The 18259-nt window shown below is 37.5% G+C and overlaps 1 protein-coding gene across 2 annotated transcripts in view; it reads right to left on the bottom strand.

Annotated features, from left to right (window-relative positions):
* The window catches only part of MYO18B (myosin XVIIIB), an 810748-nt gene that overhangs the window by 648052 nt on the left and 144437 nt on the right, over positions 1-18259 (bottom strand). For both annotated transcript variants that reach the window (XM_089684120.1, XM_089684121.1), the window contains exon 12: positions 9654-9717. In XM_089684120.1, coding sequence (XP_089540246.1) covers positions 9654-9717 — 64 coding nt within the window. The remainder of the gene's footprint in view (positions 1-9653; positions 9718-18259) is intronic.

Raw genomic sequence — 18259 nt, 5'->3', positions numbered from 1 at the left:
GTGCACCAAAGGTCACTCAGGGGGCAGCTGAGTCACATTAGAGTGAGAATTGAGAAAGCTACAGTGTGGAAGGAAAAATCAGAACATGATTTGTAAACTGCCATCACTCTTTCATTTTCAAGCCCAGCTACACATATCTTATATCAAAACGTTCAGCTAACCCTGCTGTCACTAAAAATGTTCACGAATGCCAGTAGTGTACCGCGCCCCAATATATTCTACCTTATGTGATATAATGAATTCATAAGTGTACCACCGATAATCAAATAATTACATCAATTAATTATACTTAAATATATGATTTGTGTAAATATATAAAATAAATTAATTTATCAATGTGAAAAAACAAAAACTATGAATGAAAAATATAAATAAAAAATAAAAAATATTTGCAGTGGGAATGACAGTTCCTTCTGTATAAATGAGATGGTGTTATTATTCAGTCTGGATAAAAATAAAATTAAAATAAAATTAAAATAAAAATAAACATAAAAATAAAAGTAAAAAAAAATAAAAAAAATGAAAATGAAAATAAAAAAGAAAAGAAAAAGAAAATAAAAATAAAAATTAAAATTAAAATAAAAATAAAAATAAAAAAAAATTAAAATGAAAATGAAAATAAAAAAGAAAAGAAAAATAAAAATTAAAATTAAAATAAAATAACAATAAAATTAAACATAAACATAAACATAAACATAAACATTAAAATTAAAAAAAAAATTAAAATTAAAAAAAAAATTAAAATTAAAAAAAAAATTAAAATTAAAAAAAAAATTAAAATTAAAAAAAAAATTAAAATTAAACAAAAAATTAAATTAAACAAAAAATTAAAATAAACAAAAAATTAAAATAAACAAAAAATTAAAATAAACAAAAAATTAAAATAAACAAAAAATTAAAATAAACAAAAAATTAAAATAAACAAAAAATTAAAATAAACATAAAATTAAAATAAACATAAAATTAAAATAAACATAAGATTAAAATAAACATAAAATTAAAATAAACATAAAATTAAAATAAACATAAATAATTGATATCCCGGATAAGACACTATGTTTCTTTTCTTTAATATTTAATTAATACTAATTTTAGCACGCAATTGAACTTGGCAAGTTTAAAAAGCCTGTTTAGAACAGGCATGCTGACATTCCTTTCAGAGTGAGTTGTCATAGCAACCCAGCTGTCTCAGCACAGTGAGCCTACTCCGCCCTCTCCAGGTGCAGCAACCAAAGGTCACTCAAGAGGCAGATGACTCACGAGGCTGGACTGTGAGCTTCAAAATACAAGCTGAAATGCATTTCTCACTATCAGGCTTGCAATGTGCACTGCTTACATTTCATCAATCATTTGGTAAAGGTTGCGGCAAGAACACTTTACACAATTTCCCCAGAAATTGTAGATTGTCTAGTTCTTATTCTTATTCTTATTATAGCCATATTTGCCACGCTAACTCCTCCCACAGTTTTTAAACTACAAAGACAAGTAATATATCAAAACGTGCGCATTGATCCCGATCGGATTGCTATTACTTTGTGGAACGTTTCGCCAAATCGTTCAAGAAATATCGCGGTTTTTGCGGCGAAATTTTCCCATAGGAATGCATTGAGCAGCACAGCACAGCTAGAGTGTGCAAAGGAAAAATCAGAAAAATCAGAACATGATTTGTAAACTGCCATCACTCTGCCATTTTCAAGCCCACCTACACATATCTTATATCAAAACGTTCAGCTAACCCTGCTGTCACTAAAAATGTTCACGGCTAGGACATACTCCTGATAGTTTTCAGAATATGACCATTTGTTTGCACATCACCCCTCCCATTGACTTTCATTGAAACTCCACTCTAGACACCAGACATTTTAAGGGACGTTTTTAAACTGCGACTGTGCCTTCATTTTTAATATTGCAGAGACATACTATACATCAAAATTTAGGTCTTTTTCTTGTGATTGTCGCAATATAAACCTTTTCACGGTAGCATTTATACTTTTAAAACTACAAGCGTTTGAAAATGGCAATCGCCAGTGAACTTGGCAAGTTTAAACAGCCTGTTTAGAGCAGAATTTGTCACACACCTGTGACTGACTGAGGTAACAGGTGCAACCAAAGGTCACTCAGGGGGCAGCTGAGTCACATTAGAGTAAGAAAGCTGCAGTGTGAAAGGAAAAATCAGAACATGATTTGTAAACTGCCATAACTATGTCATTTTCAAGCCCACCTACACATATCTTATATCAAAACGTTCAGCTAACCCTGCTGTCACTAAAAATGTCCACGGCTAGGACATACTCCTGATAGTTTTCACAATATGACCATTTGTTTGGACCTCACCCCTCCCATTGACTTTCATTGAAACTCCACTTTAGACACAAGAAATTTTAAGGGACGTTTTTAAACTGCGACTGTGCCTTCATTTTTTATCTTTCAGAGACATACTATACATCAAAATTTAGGTCTGTTTCTTGTGATTGTCACAGTATAAACCTTTTCACTGTAGCATTTATACTTTTAAAACTACAAGCGTTTGAAAATGGCAATCGCCAGTGAACTTGGCAAGTTTAAATAGCCTGTTTAGAGCAGAGCTCCTCACACACCTGTGACTGACTGAGGTAACAGGTGCAAGCAAAGGTCACTCAGGGGGCAGCTGAGTCACATTAGAGTGAGAAAGCTGCAGAGTGAAAGGAAAAATCAGAACATGATTTGTAAACTGCCATCACTATGTCATTTTCAAGCCCACCTACACATATCTTATATCAAAACGTTCAGCTAACCCTGCTGTCACTAAAAATGTTCACGAATGCCAGTAGTGTACCGCGCTCCAATATATTCTACCTTATGTGATATAATGAATTCATAAGTGTGCCACCGATAATCAAATAATTACATCAATTAATTATACTTAAATATATGATTTGTGTAAATATATAAAATAAATTAATTTATCAATGTGAAAAAACAAAAACTATGAATGAAAAATATAAATAAAAAATAAAAAATATTTGCAGTGGGAATGACAGTTCCTTCTGTATAAATGAGATGGTGTTATTATTCAGTCTGGATAAAAATAAAATAAAATTAAAATTAAAATAAAAAAATAAAATAAAATTAAAATAAAAATAAAATTAAAAATTAAAATTAAAATAAAAATAAAATGAAAAATAAAATAAAAATTAAATTAAAATTAAAATAAATAAAAAATATTTGCAGTGGGAATGACAGTTCCTTCTGTATAAATGAGATGGTATTATTATTCAGTCTGGATAAAAATAAAAATAAAATAAAAATTAAATTAAAATAAAAAAAAAATAAAATTAAAATTAAAATAAAATTAAAAATAAAATTAAAAAAAAAATTAAATAAAAATAAAATTAACATAAAATTAAAATAAAAATAAAATTAAAATAACATAAAATAAAAATAAAAATAAAATTAAAATTAAAATAAAAATAAAATAAAATTAAAATAAAATAAAAATAAAATTAAAATAAAATTAAAAATAAAATAAAATAAAAATTAAAATTAAAATAAAAAAAAAATAAAAATAAATAATTGATATCCCGGATAAGACACTATGTTTCTTTTCTTTAATATTTAATTAATACTAATTTTAGCACGCAATTGAACTTGGCAAGTTTAAAAAGCCTGTTTAGAACAGGCATGCTGACATTCCTCTCAGAGTGAGTTGTCATAGCAACCCAGCTGTCTCAGCACAGTGAGCCTACTCCGCCCTCTCCAGGTGCAGCAACCAAAGGTCACTCAAGAGGCAGATGACTCACGAGGCTGGACTGTGAGCTTCAAAATACAAGCTGAAATGCATTTCTCACTATCAGGCTTGCAATGTGCACTGCTTACATTTCATCAATCATTTGGTAAAGGTTGCGGCAAGAACACTTTACACAATTTCCCCAGAAATTGTAGATTGTCTAGTTTTTATTCTTATTATTATAGCCAAATTTGCCACGCTAACTCCTCCCACAGTTTTTACACTACAAAGACAAGTAATATATCAAAACGTGCGGATTGTTCCCGATCGGATTGCTATTACTTTGTGGAACGTTTCGCCAAATCGTTCAAGAAATATCGCGGTTTTTGTGGCAAAATTTTCCCATAGGAATGAATGGTGCATCTAGAGTGGCAGCAGAGCACAGCTAGAGTGTGCAAAGGAAAAATCAGAACATGATTTGTAAACTGCCATCACTCCGCCATTTTCAAGCCCACCTACACATATCTTATATCAAAACGTTCAGCTAACCCTGCTGTCACTAAAAATGTTCACGGCTAGGACATACTCCTGATAGTTTTCAGAATATGACCATTTGTTTGCACATCACCCCTCCCATTGACTTTCATTGAAACTCCACTCTAGACACCAGACATTTTAAGGGACGTTTTTAAACTGCGACTGTGCCTTCATTTGTTATCTTTCAGAGACATACTATACATCAAACTGTAGGTCTTTTTCTTGTGATTGTCACAATATAAACCTTTTCACGGTAGCATTTATACTTTTAAAACTACAAGCGTTTGAAGATGGCAATCGCCAGTGAATTTGGCAAGTTTAAACAGCCTGTTTTCAGCAGAGCTTCTCACACACCTGTGACTGACTGAGGTAACAGGTGCAAGCAAAGGTCACTCAGGGGGCAGCTGAGTCACATTAGAGTGAGAAAGCTGCAGTGTGAAAGGAAAAATCAGAACATGATTTGTAAACTGCCATAACTATGTCATTTTCAAGCCCACCTACACATATCTTATATCAAAACGTTCAGCTAACCCTGCTGTCACTAAAAATGTTCACGGCTAGGACATACTCCTGATAGTTTTCAGAATATGACCATTTGTTTGCACATCACTCCTCCCATTGACTTTCATTGAAACTCCACTTTAGACACAAGAAATTTTAAGGGACGTTTTTAAACTGCGACTGTGCCTTCATTTTTAATATTGCAGAGACATACTATATATCAAAATTTAGGTCTGTTTCTTGTGATTGTCACAATATAAGCCTTTTTACGGTAGCATTTATACTTTTAAAACTACAACCGTTTGAAGATGGCAATCGCCAGTGATGTCAGCAACTTGGAGCAGTTTGTTTATAACCATGACTCTGCCCTTGGTGTGGAGGGAGTTGCCATAGGAACCCAGCTGTGTGAGCAGGAAGCAGAGAGACAAAAGCTAACCTGCCCACTCCAGTTGTGTGGAGGCCAGAACACCACACAATTTCCACAGAAATTGTGAAGACGCCAGTGAAGTGAGCAATTTGAAGCAGTTTGTTTTTAACCGCTCTTCTCTGCCATATTTGAAATCTAATTCTTATTCTTATTATAGCCATATTTGCCACGCTAACTCCTCCCACAGTTTTTACACTACAAAGACAAGTAATATATCAAAACGTGCGCATTGATCCCGATCGGATTGCTATTACTTTGTAGAACGTTTCGCCGAATCGTTCAAGAAATATCGCGGTTTTTGCGGCGAAATTTTCCCATAGGAATGCATTGAGCAGCACAGCACAGCTAGAGTGTGCAAAGGAAAAATCAGAACATGATTTGTAAACTGCCATCACTCTTTCATTTTCAAGCCCACCTACACATATCTTATATCAAAACGTTCAGCTAACCCTGCTGTCACTAAAAATGTTCACGGATACCAGTAGTGTACCGCGCTCCAATATATTCTACCTTATGTGATATAATGAATTCATAAGTGTACCACCGATAATCAAATAATTACATCAATTAATTATACTTAAATATATGATTTGTGTAAACATATAAAATAAATTAATTTATCAATGTGAAAAAACAAAAACTATGAATGAAAAATATAAATAAAAAATAAAAAATATTTGCAGTGGGAATGACAGTTCCTTCTGTATAAATGAGATGGTGTTATTATTCAGTCTGGATAAAAATAAAAATAAAATAAAATTAAAATAAAAATAAAATTAAAAATTAAAATTAAAACAAAATAAAAATTAAAAATAAAATAAAAATTAAATAAAAATTAAAATAAATAAAAAATATTTGCAGTGGGAATGACAGTTCCTTCTGTATAAATGAGATGGTATTATTATTCAGTCTGGATAAAAATAAAAATAAAATAAAAATTTAATTAAAATAAAAAAAAAATAAAATTAAAATTAAAATAAAATTAAAAATAAAATAAAAATAAAAATTAAAATAAAAATAAAATTAAAATTAAAAAAAATTAAAATCAAAATAAAATTAAAATAAAAATTAAAATAAAATTAAAATTAACATAAAATTAAAATAAAAATAAAATTAAAATTAAAATAAAAATACAATTAAAAATACAATTAAAAATAAAAATAAAATTAAAAATAAAATTAAATTAAAATAAAAATAAAATTAAAATTAACATAAAATTAACATAAAAATAAAATTAAAATAAAATTAAAATAAAATAAAAATAAAATTAAAATTAAAATAAAATAAAAATAAAAATAAAATTAAAAATAAAATAAAATAAAAAAAAATAATAAAAATTACAATTAAAATAAAATTAAAATAAAAAAAAAATTAAAATAAAAATAAATAATTGATATCCCGAATAAGACACTATGTTTCTTTTCTTTAATATTTAATTAATACTAATTTTAGCACGCAATTGAACTTGGCAAGTTTAAAAAGCCTGTTTAGAACACACATGCTGACATTCCTCTCAGAGTGAGTTGTCATAGCAACCCAGCTGTCTCAGCACAGTGAGCCTACTCCGCCCTCTCCAGGTGCAGCAACCAAAGGTCACTCAAGAGGCAGATGACTCACCAGGCTGGACTGTGAGCTTCAAAATACAAGCTGAAATGCATTTCTCACTATCAGGCTTGCAATGTGCACTGCTTACATTTCATCAATCATTTGGTAAAGGTTGCGGCAAGAACACTTTACACAATTTCCCCAGAAATTGTAGATTGTCTAGTTGATATTATTATATTGTGATACGTTATGTATATGGAGCACAGTTTATGCACAGATATGGATATTTAACCATTAGCCGCCCGGCCAATGGCTGTTTGGCCGCTTCAGAAGTGTCTCAGCACTCCAGGTGCACGCCATTTGGCGTGCTCCCGCACATGCGCCGTTTGCGCTAATGCAGAGCGGCGCAGCAGTGCGATCTGTCACCGACCGTGCACCTCGGACACGGCCGATGACAGATCCGAGTACCGGCTCCCGTTGCTGGTACCATGTGACCTGCTGTGACCAATCACAGCAGGTCACATGACAGTTGTATACAATGGATGGCTTCATTCATGATGCCATCCATTGCATACTAGTGCCTAGCTGTGAATGGTCACAGCTAATCACATGCACATGTCATGTGATTAGCTGTGACCAAATCACAGCTAAGCACAAAAAAAAAAAAAGCTGAATGAATCGATTTCATTCAGGTAAATGCTTGCTTATAGCAAAGTAATTCTTTGCTATAAGCAAATTGTGTAAAAAAAAAAAAAATACTGATCACTTCCCCAAAGTAGTACAATGTTACTATGGTAACATTGTACTACTTTGGTCATAGTAAAATATGAAAAATAAATCTTAAAAAAAATGAAAAAAAATTTAATAAAAAATTAAATATAATAAAAAAATTAAAAAAAATAAAAAAATATATATTTTTTTTTTTTTCATACTGTCACCAGTCAGTGTCCCTGTTCACCGCCATGCCAGTTACATGATGACGCTGTACTGCACTGGTGACAGTATGTAAAAAAAAAAATAGTGAAAATAATTTTTTTAATTTTTTAATTTTCCGAAAAATTATGACAAAAAAATACAACTTCAAAAAACTCGCCATGCCTCTTATGAAGTACGTCGGACTGTCTACGCTGCAAAAAGGGGTCATTTAGGGATATCTGTACTATTCTGACATTCTTGGACCTCAAGAAATTAGATTGGCTGTCAGTACTTCAGGATTGATCAATATTCAGATCTATACCATAGTTTGTGAACTCTATAACTTTCCTACAAACTAAAAAATACATCCTAATTTGGGTTATTTTCATCAAAGACATGTAGCAGAATACATCTCGGCCTAAATTTATGAAGAACAATTATTTATTTGTAAACTTTTATAACAGAAACAAAGAAAAATGTGTTTTTTTTTCAAAATATTTGGTCTTTTTTTGTTAATTTAGCAAAAAATAAAAACCCCAGCGGTGATTAAATACCACCAAAAAAAGCTCTAGTTGTGTGAAGAAAAGGATAAAATGTTAGTTTGGGTACAGTGTTGTATGACCGCGCAATTGTCATTCAAATTGTGAGAGCGCTGAAACCTGAAAAATGGCCTGGGCAGGAAGGTGTAAAATTGCACGGTATTGAAATGGTTAATCATACCACACTGTCACACAGCAAGATTTATGTTTATTTATTCATCATATATATATATTTAGCTATATACAGCTTTATTTGAGAATATAGTATTGCGCTGTATTTTTTGTACAATAACCTTTAATTATATATTGCCTAGAATTGTGTTACTGGCAGTCAGGAATATGATGTGTGGCATCTCTTGAATTCTTGTCACCCTAGACAATGGCCTGGGTTGGCCATGCAAAAATCTGACCCTGAATATGGACATGTCTAAAAAGAAAAAAACTGGACCGCAATCCATGTTTACCAGAATTATGGCTATGTGTATGTACATATCTGTCCAGATCATCCTCTCAGGCCTACTTCATAGGGACTATACTAAAATAAACCAGCACTAAGGAACAATCAGCACCACCAATGCAGCATACATAATAAAGTCAATTATAGAAAGTGGGACTCTTCTGATGTCATCCAAAAAGCAGTTCCTCCATTCAAACTTAGGTAACGTGTAGGCCTTGCTGCCCTCTTCAGATTGGGGAGATCCTTAGAATTACTAAATCAAAAGCAAAAGAGACAGTGCACCAGCCTCATACCTTACCATAAAAGTGATTTATTCACTTAAAAAAGAATTCCAATATACTCATAAAAGTAAGTCAGGCTCATCAATATAATCCAGTAAAGACAATCCAATAAAGAAACTCGATGATACCCATCAACAGACAGCAGGCTTATGTGTTTCAACAGCAAGCTCAGATGAAGAGGGTTCTGAACTTGAAATACGTAAGCTTCGCTCCCTGTTGATGGGTATCACTCGGGCATCTTTATTGTCTTTATTGATGTGCCTGACTTTACTTACTTTTTTTAGTATATCAAAATTCTTGTTTTCTTAAATACATCACTTTTATGGCAATGCAGAAGGTTGGTGCGCCCTCTCTTTTGTTTTTGCTTTAGTAAACCTACTTCATAGCACTAAAAACAATGAGGTGTAGTTCTATTTTTTAGGAATATTCAGCCCACCCATACCTAAAAGGTAATCTATATGGATAAAAACAAATTAACTGTCACTGCTGATGCTAATGTACTGAAAAAATATTTCTGTGCAATAACTATTGGCACCTTTAACTGATTTTTTATTTGTCTGCTGAAAGATGAAATGTAATTGTTTCTTTATGGATCTCAGTGCAGCACAGATTTTATGAAATACACTTGGCTTTGAACCTAAAACCTGTAACAATCCAAAAAACATGTGCAGCGGTATTGTAGAACAAAATGGAAAGGGGCTGCAATTCAGCCAGTGTTTACATTACATTATAAACCATTTCCTACCTTCACACTTGGCACAATTCCAAAGGAGTGGTTCTCTACCATCTGGTGCAGGTGCAGCTCCGACCTGGGTATAGTTGAGACATATTACAATTATACTGTGCCTGGACTACAAACAGAGCTCAATTATCAAGCTTTACAAATAGCATTTATCTGATTCACAATACATAAAGCATGTCAGCTAGTGAAAAAAGGAAACATCATATGGTTAAGTGATACTACATTGCTACAGTTATTTAGCACTGGAGTTTTATAATTTCATGGTGCCATATATATTTCCACTTTCAGAAATAGGCTTTTACACTCTATACTGGTAAAATTTACAGAGCAGCTAAAACCAATTGCTGGCATTTTTATATAAACGTACAGAGATAAAATCCAAAATTATGTGAAATCAAGTTGTTTTTCCTTTTACCTACAAACAGTAAAGGACACTTCAATAGCACTTAGAAAATGTTGTAGGCTTTCCTTCAGACTAACAAAAGTCTGCTAATTGCACCATATTCCTAATTCTGAAATGGTTAAGGGAGACCCTCGTAGATTGTCTTTGCCAGCCCTGTCCTGGTAGACATGGATGGAACAGCAGCAGAGCTGTTCACAAGCAAGATAATATTAAAAATAATATTTAAAAAATATTAAATAATATTTAAAATACAAATAATAATAATTAATAATAAAATAGGGCACTCCATGGTGAAGTATTTATAACTAAACAGGAAAAAGACTAAAATGTCTATACATTTATACATGTACACTATTACAGCTCATGGACATGAGTGGAAGGGCTCATATGACATAAACTTTAGGAGTATTTTCCTGCCTGGGAGCCCTAGGTGTTGCATACAGTCAGCCATAGAAATGAATTACTGTAGCAGGTGTATGTTTGTTCTTGTGTGAACAGGCACATATGTATGGTTGTACACCCTAGACCAGGGGTGGACAAACTTTTTGACTTGAGGGCCGCAATGGGTTCATATATTGGACCCGGGGGCCAGACTAGCTGCTGGCCGGCCCAGCCACTACCATGCCATCCATAGTAAGTATAGTAATATTCCCCCATAGTAAGCATAGTAATTAATCCCCCATATAGTAATTCATCCCCCATAGTAATTCATCCCCCATAGTAATTCATCCCCCATATAGTAATTCATCCCCCATAGTAGTCTAGGGCCTAGACACAGACAGTATGGTATCCAGGATACCAAATGTTGTACTTGGGTCCCCAGACTGAGACATATGCAGTACATTCTATTGGAAATGGCTTGCATTAGGTCATAAAACAACAGTCAGCTGGAAAACTGGAGTTCCACAAAATGGAGCACTGAAGCCTGGAATCTAATGGTCTCCCACCAGTTTTATATACAAATGCCTCCCTGTTTAATTTAGGTGTAAGGTCAAAAACCTGTATTTCTCAATTTAGGTGAATGTCCTCTCCTGGGTGGATCTCCATCTTTGTGGTGAATTGCCAAATACAGGCCAACTGAGCTCAAGTAATGACTTTTGCCCACATTTTGATACCCTGAAAAAAATCCAAGTCCAGCGTCCCTCTATCACTACCTCTTGTTTATTTCAAGTGACTGTTGTAGAATTAATTATGTATTCATGAGTCCAAAGAAAAGAAAAGCACAAAACATGCCTACTGCTATTATGTAAGAGTGCAGTATTTCTAAGGCTGTCACATTTTCTTTCTTTTTTGTCAACCTCTGTGATACCCATTTCTTTGCGAAGAATGTAAACCCAGGGCTGACCTTTACTTATATGGTACCGTGAGCAAAAGGCATCAAGATGCCACCCAGTGAAAAAGGTAAATCTTTGAATCTTACTTACTTTCCATGAAACCCTATGCTACTAAAGATATAATCTAGAAAAACAGCCTGGTGTATGGATCTCTTTCCTGGCCCCCAATATTATTATTACTTTTACATTATTCTTACTATTCACAGTGTAAGCTTCCAGTGTAGTTTGCAAAGCAGAATGGGTGACACCCGGTAGGGGAAGGACAAGGTTCCTCAACTGAAAATCAAAGGAGGTCACTGTAAGTATGACAACTGTATATAATGAATTTTAATAAATAAATGAGAGGCAAGTTGTAACTGAACATACATAAGGCCAACTGCAATCTTCTTTTTGACATAGCTTTAAAGTAGAACTAAGGCAAAATGTTTTTTTTTTTCATTTTGGATAGTTAAGCCTGGTACACACTAGAAGTTGTTTTATGTTCAACTCAGTGGGCTGAAAGAAAAAAACTGATCGAAGAGATCGAGATCGAAGTACTAACAAGCGATGTTGGTGCAGTGATCTCTCTTGCTGTGCTATTGCATTCTGACAGGAGGACTCCCCACCTCCAGAACACACTAATCAGCTGATTGGATGCGGATTGGATACTGGTTTTCCAGCATGCCCATTCGACAGAAGGCAATCATGAGACTAGCTTCTGTAGAACAGACAGCTGTAGACACGGACCAAAATTAGGCTGGTTCCTGCTAAACTGGAAAACTTCACCCGGTTTTCAGCCTGTGTGTACAAAGCTTAAAGGAGGGTTATAACATCTGCCAGCTTTCTTCTTGTCATCTGTTTCCCATTACGTAGACTTCCCTTCACTTCTTGTCCCATAGGCAAACAGCAAGTGAGTGAAAATTCCTCCAAAATGAGCGAGTCCCTCGTTGTAACCAGGGTCACCAGAACTAGTGTACCCAGTGGAAGATTTCCCTTCTATTACTGTTCTGGGGACAACCCAATATTTTGGGTTTTCTTTTATTTTCCCTTATGATGATAATGGTATACATGACAAATAGAGAGGGCGAATCCCCATAATGGGGGCACAGACAGTAATAAAAATCTGACAGGTGTGCTAAAGCCATCTCTGATCTGCCCAAAACTAGAAAAAAAAGGTTTTCCCTTTAGTTACATTTTAGTTAGAATGACTATTATTTCATATAAACTGTGTGATTCTTTATTCTTTCTTACATACATATTCACATGCACGGCTTTGATTACGACAAGAAATTATTGACAGACGAGAAAGCAATGTAGTGGATAAAATAGAGAGTGAAGCCATTTCTAACAGATGCTATTCTTGTATGCCAGCTCATCCCGAACAGCAATCGTTTAGGCACCAAATTCAACATTTCCAGGGATTAAACCTAAAATTGCTGATGAAAGTAAATGTAACACTTTTCATGCATAAATAATAATATTCATTTTATTTTTACCCCCTCCCCCCAACAAAATGTCTTGTCCACATTCAGGAATTTGAATGGAGTTTAGAATAAGTAGGGTTTGCAGCAACAAAGGGTAGAACTTACTGCAATTGTGGCCACATTTTAGTTTAACAGACCATCAGCTTTCAAATGATGTCCAGACTGTATATAGTACATTCTGATGTATAATATGTTGTATATACAGCTGTCATTTATGGAAAATCCCCCAGAAGCTTCCATAGGGGATTGTATGATAATGTAATAAAGTTTAGCCTAATATTCACAGCAAAGACATCCAGCACTACTTGATAAAAGAAATGTGGAATATTTATACAGGATTTATAATCAGTGGGCCCAGGCATTAAGGATTTATTAAAGGAGTAGAGGTGATGTTCTCTATGCTAAGTAAATCAGATGAATCTGTGTTTACTTTAAAGCAGTGGTTCTTAACCTGGGTTCGATCGAACCCCAGGGGTTCGGTGAGTCAGTCTCGCAGGTTCGGCGGAGGTGAAGACCCACACCCGACTCATATGATTCGTGCAGTAAATATTCATTATTATGTTTTTGTTTTTGTGTGAAAATCATGTTTTAATGGTTTTGTTCTTTGTTCTTAACGGTTTTGTTCATTTTGTGCACCTATGTATAAATATATACCTAAATATATACCTATGTTTTGAATTTTAAAAATCATATTTTTATTTTCCAATTAAGAAGGGTTCGGTGAATGCGCATATGAAACTGGTGGGGTTCAGTACCTCCAACAAGGTTAAGAACCACTGCTTTAAAGTGATATTAATAGGAATTTTTTTAAAATAACAAACATGTCATACTTACCTGCTTTGTGCAGTGTTTTAGCCCTGATTCTCTTTTTCTCACTGGCACTTCTGTCACTGCACTCTTGCCAAGTGCCCCCACAGAAATCTGATTGCTATGGGGGCACCCGAGCAGACTTGTTCCCGAGCCACTGCTCTGTGTGTGTATTCAGACACAAAGCAGCTGCTCGGCCCCATCCCCTCTCTCTCCTTTTTGGTTTACTGACTGTGATTGACAGTCTGTCTCAGCCACTGAAGAGGGAGAGTCCCCGGAGAGCCAAGGCTCTCGTGCACATCACTGGATTGCAATAGGGCTCAGGTAAGTATAAGGGGGGCTAGCGGGGATGCTGCACACAGAAGCTTTTTTACCTTCATGCATAGAATGCATAAAGGTAAAAAAATAACCTTGAGCTTTTACAACCAATTTAAATACATAATAAAGTTCAAGGCAATTTAAAAACTGCTTATCTTTTTTTTTTATTTTATGAAACTGGATGATTGAAATGAACACAGTTTCACCTTCTTCACTAAGCTAAGCTAACATTTGGAAAGTGAACAAACACTTTGCCAAGTGAAGAGTCTTTATTCCTTCTGCCCTGGTTCACACTGATGCGGTGCAGAATTCACAGTGTTTTCAGTGCGAATTCCGCACCGTATCAGAATCGCACCCCGTTCATACGAACCGCTGCGGGTGTGTATGTTAAGTTAACAACACCCTGAAAGCGATCTACAAAACGTGGTGCGATGTGCAGAATTGGATCACATAGGTGTGAATACCCATGCAATCCGATTCTAGTGCGGACCAAAAAAAAGGTCCTGCACGTGTTTGGTGCGGTGCAAATAGAGCCATACAAAATGTGTGGATCCAATCACACCGCACACAAATCGCATTTGATTTGTACAGGAATGCGATACGGTTCCTATGCAAATCACATGCAATATACCGCACCGCATATATGTGAACCCAGCCTCAGTGAATCAATTCCTAAAGCTAGATTCACACTAAAAAGCAGTGCAGAGAAACCCACATTCAGTGTTTCCCACACCACATTCAAAATGCACTGAAGTTGCAATCTGCAACGGGTGTCAATGTTACGTTAATGATACCCCAAACACAGGTTGCAAACTGCACCAGACTGCATGGTACAAAAGTAATATTCAATCCAGTTGCAGTGCATTTCCAAAAGTAGTGCATGCCCTACTTATGGTGAGATGCAGCGCAATCTGAGCCCATTAAAAATGAATGGGCTCAAATCTCACCACACTAGATCACATGTGAATTGCACAAGAATGCGCAGCATGTTCCTGTGCAATTCATACTATGAACTGGGGCTAAAAAGCTATACGAAAAAAGTAATATAGTAAATGGTGCAGCGCTAACTAATAACTAAACATATAATATATAATATAATAAAGTGCTATAAATGTGATAACACAAAAAAAGTGAAAAACACTGGTGTAAGGGTCACCTTTATGACCTAAATTGGTGATAAACACACAGAATATCCAATAAATAAACTCGTGTTAAGTGTCCTTATTCGTACTCAAAAAAACCTATAAATAGGAGCTGCGCTTATCCAATCCTAATACCTTTTTAGCATATAGAAATCCAAAATGCAAGTATAAAGTGCTATACAGTAAAGTGAAAGTGCCAAAAAGTGCAAAAAAAAGCCTGTACTGTAAGTCGTCAACCAGGGTATCCTGGACCTGCCTCAGCCTGTGACTGGACAGTGAAAGTTGAAGCAGCACAGTGATGAGTTCATCTCCCTGTCACTCTGCTTTTTCCTCCTATCAGCATGCTTCTTCTAAACTCATGAACGTATTGGCTGTGTCTTCCATTTCCAACCCATTTCTGCTATAAAGAGTCTGCAAGAGGCAGATGCTAGGTCAGATTCAGGTGCTTACACTGCCTGCATTCAAAAATTACATTTAATGATGTATTATTAAAGCCTAAATCCATGTTTAATGTATCTTTCAATAGTTGGTTTGGACCAAGCTAACCCAAACAAGCTATTTCCTTCACTAAAAGGTGTGCGTGCTGGAAGTGCTGTATAAACTGTACATAGCATCAGCTATATACAGTATACGGTGCTTGGTTCCAGGAGTATGCTTGGAAATTCTCAACCTGCTCCTGAAACACAATCGGCTGAGTGCTGCTTTACCATTTACAGGAAGCTTTGTATTCTATGAATTTGTCAGGGATCTCCTCGATCCCCGCCGCGATGGGCTCGGCGCAGGCGCACTGCTCCACCCAGCGCACGGGCACTAGGTCCGGGCCGGCCGCGGCGTTCGAGTTCGCGCATGCGCAGTAGAAGCCGCGGCCACCCGCTGGGCACCAATGGCAGCGCAGGGCGGGATATTTAAAGGTCCCTGAGCTGTCATTTCGTTGCCTTCTGGTCTTACCTGCTTCCTGTGTTCCTGTACCTGTGCCTAGTAAGTTATTGACCCGGATTGCCTTTGACCTTGCTGATTTCTCCTGCCCAGACCCTTGCTTGCCTGAGCTCTCTCCCTGGATGCCCCTTATTAGATCTGACCTCCTGCTGCTGACCTGGCGTGTGACCCGACGATTCTCTGCCTGCTCCCTTGTACCTTACCGTCCTCTACAATACCGACTCGGCCTGTCTGACTACGCACTTGCTCAGCCATCCATCCATCCATCCCATCGGGGTCACCCGACCTCCTCACATCTGGCTCTCCCTGGTTGGAGCCCCTGGCGAACACCACTACCACTGACAGGTGTGCTCAGCAGAGGCGACCTGGTCTCGGGGTACTACAAGTCCATCCCCACCATCAGGGGCCCTGGTGAACAAGTACCCTGGGGCTTAGACTCCGCGCTCTGGGCACGCCTGACCAGTGGAGTGCTAGTGGTGCCGCTCGGCGGTCCCTCACAGTACCAGAAGGCCATGACTGAGCCTCGAGGAGGACTCTCCCCGTTGGACGAGGTTTGCAGGCACCTGGCTACCCTGACGCAAGCTGTAAACACATTACAGGACAGATGTCTGCAGATCGAGAATCGGTTTCAGGCCTGCACCATCTCTGTTCCTGTTTCACAGGCCCCGGCTCCTGCACCACCGGTCGCAGCAGTCCATGAGCCGGCTCCTGGGCCTCCCACATCACTCCCTATGGCGGAACCCCGAGTACCCTTACCCGAGCGCTTCCATGGGGATCGCACACGCTTTCGGTCATTCCGTGACTCCTGTCTGCTCTATTTTGAACTGCAGCCACGGACCTTTTTGACGGAATCAGTGAAAGTGGGGTTTGTTGTCTCCCTGTTGCAGGGTGAACCCCAAGACTGGGCCCACCGACTAAGGGGAAACAATGACCCTCACCTGGTTACGGTCGACAGCTTCTTTAACGCTATGGCCATCTTATATGATGACCCACAACGGGCAGCCTCGGCCGAGGCCACATTATACGCACTCCGACAAGGTCGGCGGGTGGCTGAGGAATACGCCTCTGACTTTAGGCGCTGGATGGGTGACACTCGTTGGAACGAGTTCGCACTCTTGCACCAGTTTCGTATGGGCCTATCAGAGGCTCTGAAAGACGAGCTCGCCCGGGTGGAGGTGCCCGAGACATTAGAGGACCTGATTGCACTCACTATCAAAATTGACCGTAGACTACGGGAGCGCAGATTGGAGAGGTCTGGTCAGGGTCGCGGAAATCCCTGGGGGTCATTTCAGGGATCCAGTCAACATACTAGGCCAAGCACCCAGAACCTGCCGTTTGAAGATGCTCCCGAACCCATGCAGCTAGGCCTGGCTCGGCCTAAACTATCGCCTGAGGAACGCCAGCGCAGACGCTCCCAGAATCTGTGCCTGTACTGCGGCGAAGCTGGTCACATGGTGCGTTCCTGCCCGCAGAAACTGAGTAAGTTCACCTCATCTTCTTTATCTGTTGGCAATATGAACCCGTCCCAGTACTTAGTTGTTCCCCTCTCCTTTCAGCTTTCAGAAAGGACCGTGGAGGTGACGGCCATAGTTGATTCGGGGGCATGCAGCTGTTTTGTGGATATCAATTTTGCTCACCAGCAGGGTATTCCCCTCCGCCCAAAGGAGAAGGGGTTTCACATCTTTTTGGCTGATGGTTCCCGGATAAAGTCAGGGGTGGTTAACCAGGAGACCCCTTCCATTGTGACTTCCATTGCCGGTCAGCACCGGGAACTCCTCCGCCTGGATGCTATTGCATCACCCCTTTTCCCAGTCATTCTGGGGCTCCCTTGGTTGCGGGCCCATAACCCCCAAATTGACTGGGAAACTGGGGTTGTCTCGTTCCCTTCCCCATATTGTCGGGAACTGTGTCGAACTTCGGGCCCGGAGGTCCCCCAGGTCCTCCTGTGCTCTGAAGGGGATGACAGCCTAAAACAAGTGATCCCTGCAGCCTACCATGAGTTTCTTGATGTGTTCAGTGAACGGGGAGCAGATGCTCTACCCCCCCACCGCCCATATGACTGTCCTATTGATCTGTTGCCCGGTTCGGAAATTCCGTTCGGGCGAATTTTTCCCCTTTCTGAGCTAGAATTAGGGGCCCTGAAGGACTATATTGAGGATAGCCTCCGAAAGGGATTTATCCGTCCCTCCACTTCCCCAGCAGGTGC

The sequence above is a fragment of the Staurois parvus genome, unplaced genomic scaffold, assembly GCF_062004578.1.
Source record: "Staurois parvus isolate SC_StPar_1 unplaced genomic scaffold, SC_StPar_1.0 ptg000336l, whole genome shotgun sequence".
Lineage (NCBI taxonomy): Eukaryota > Metazoa > Chordata > Amphibia > Anura > Ranidae > Staurois > Staurois parvus.
Note: the sequence above shows the minus strand (reverse complement) of the source record. Positions and strands in the feature narration are given on the sequence as shown.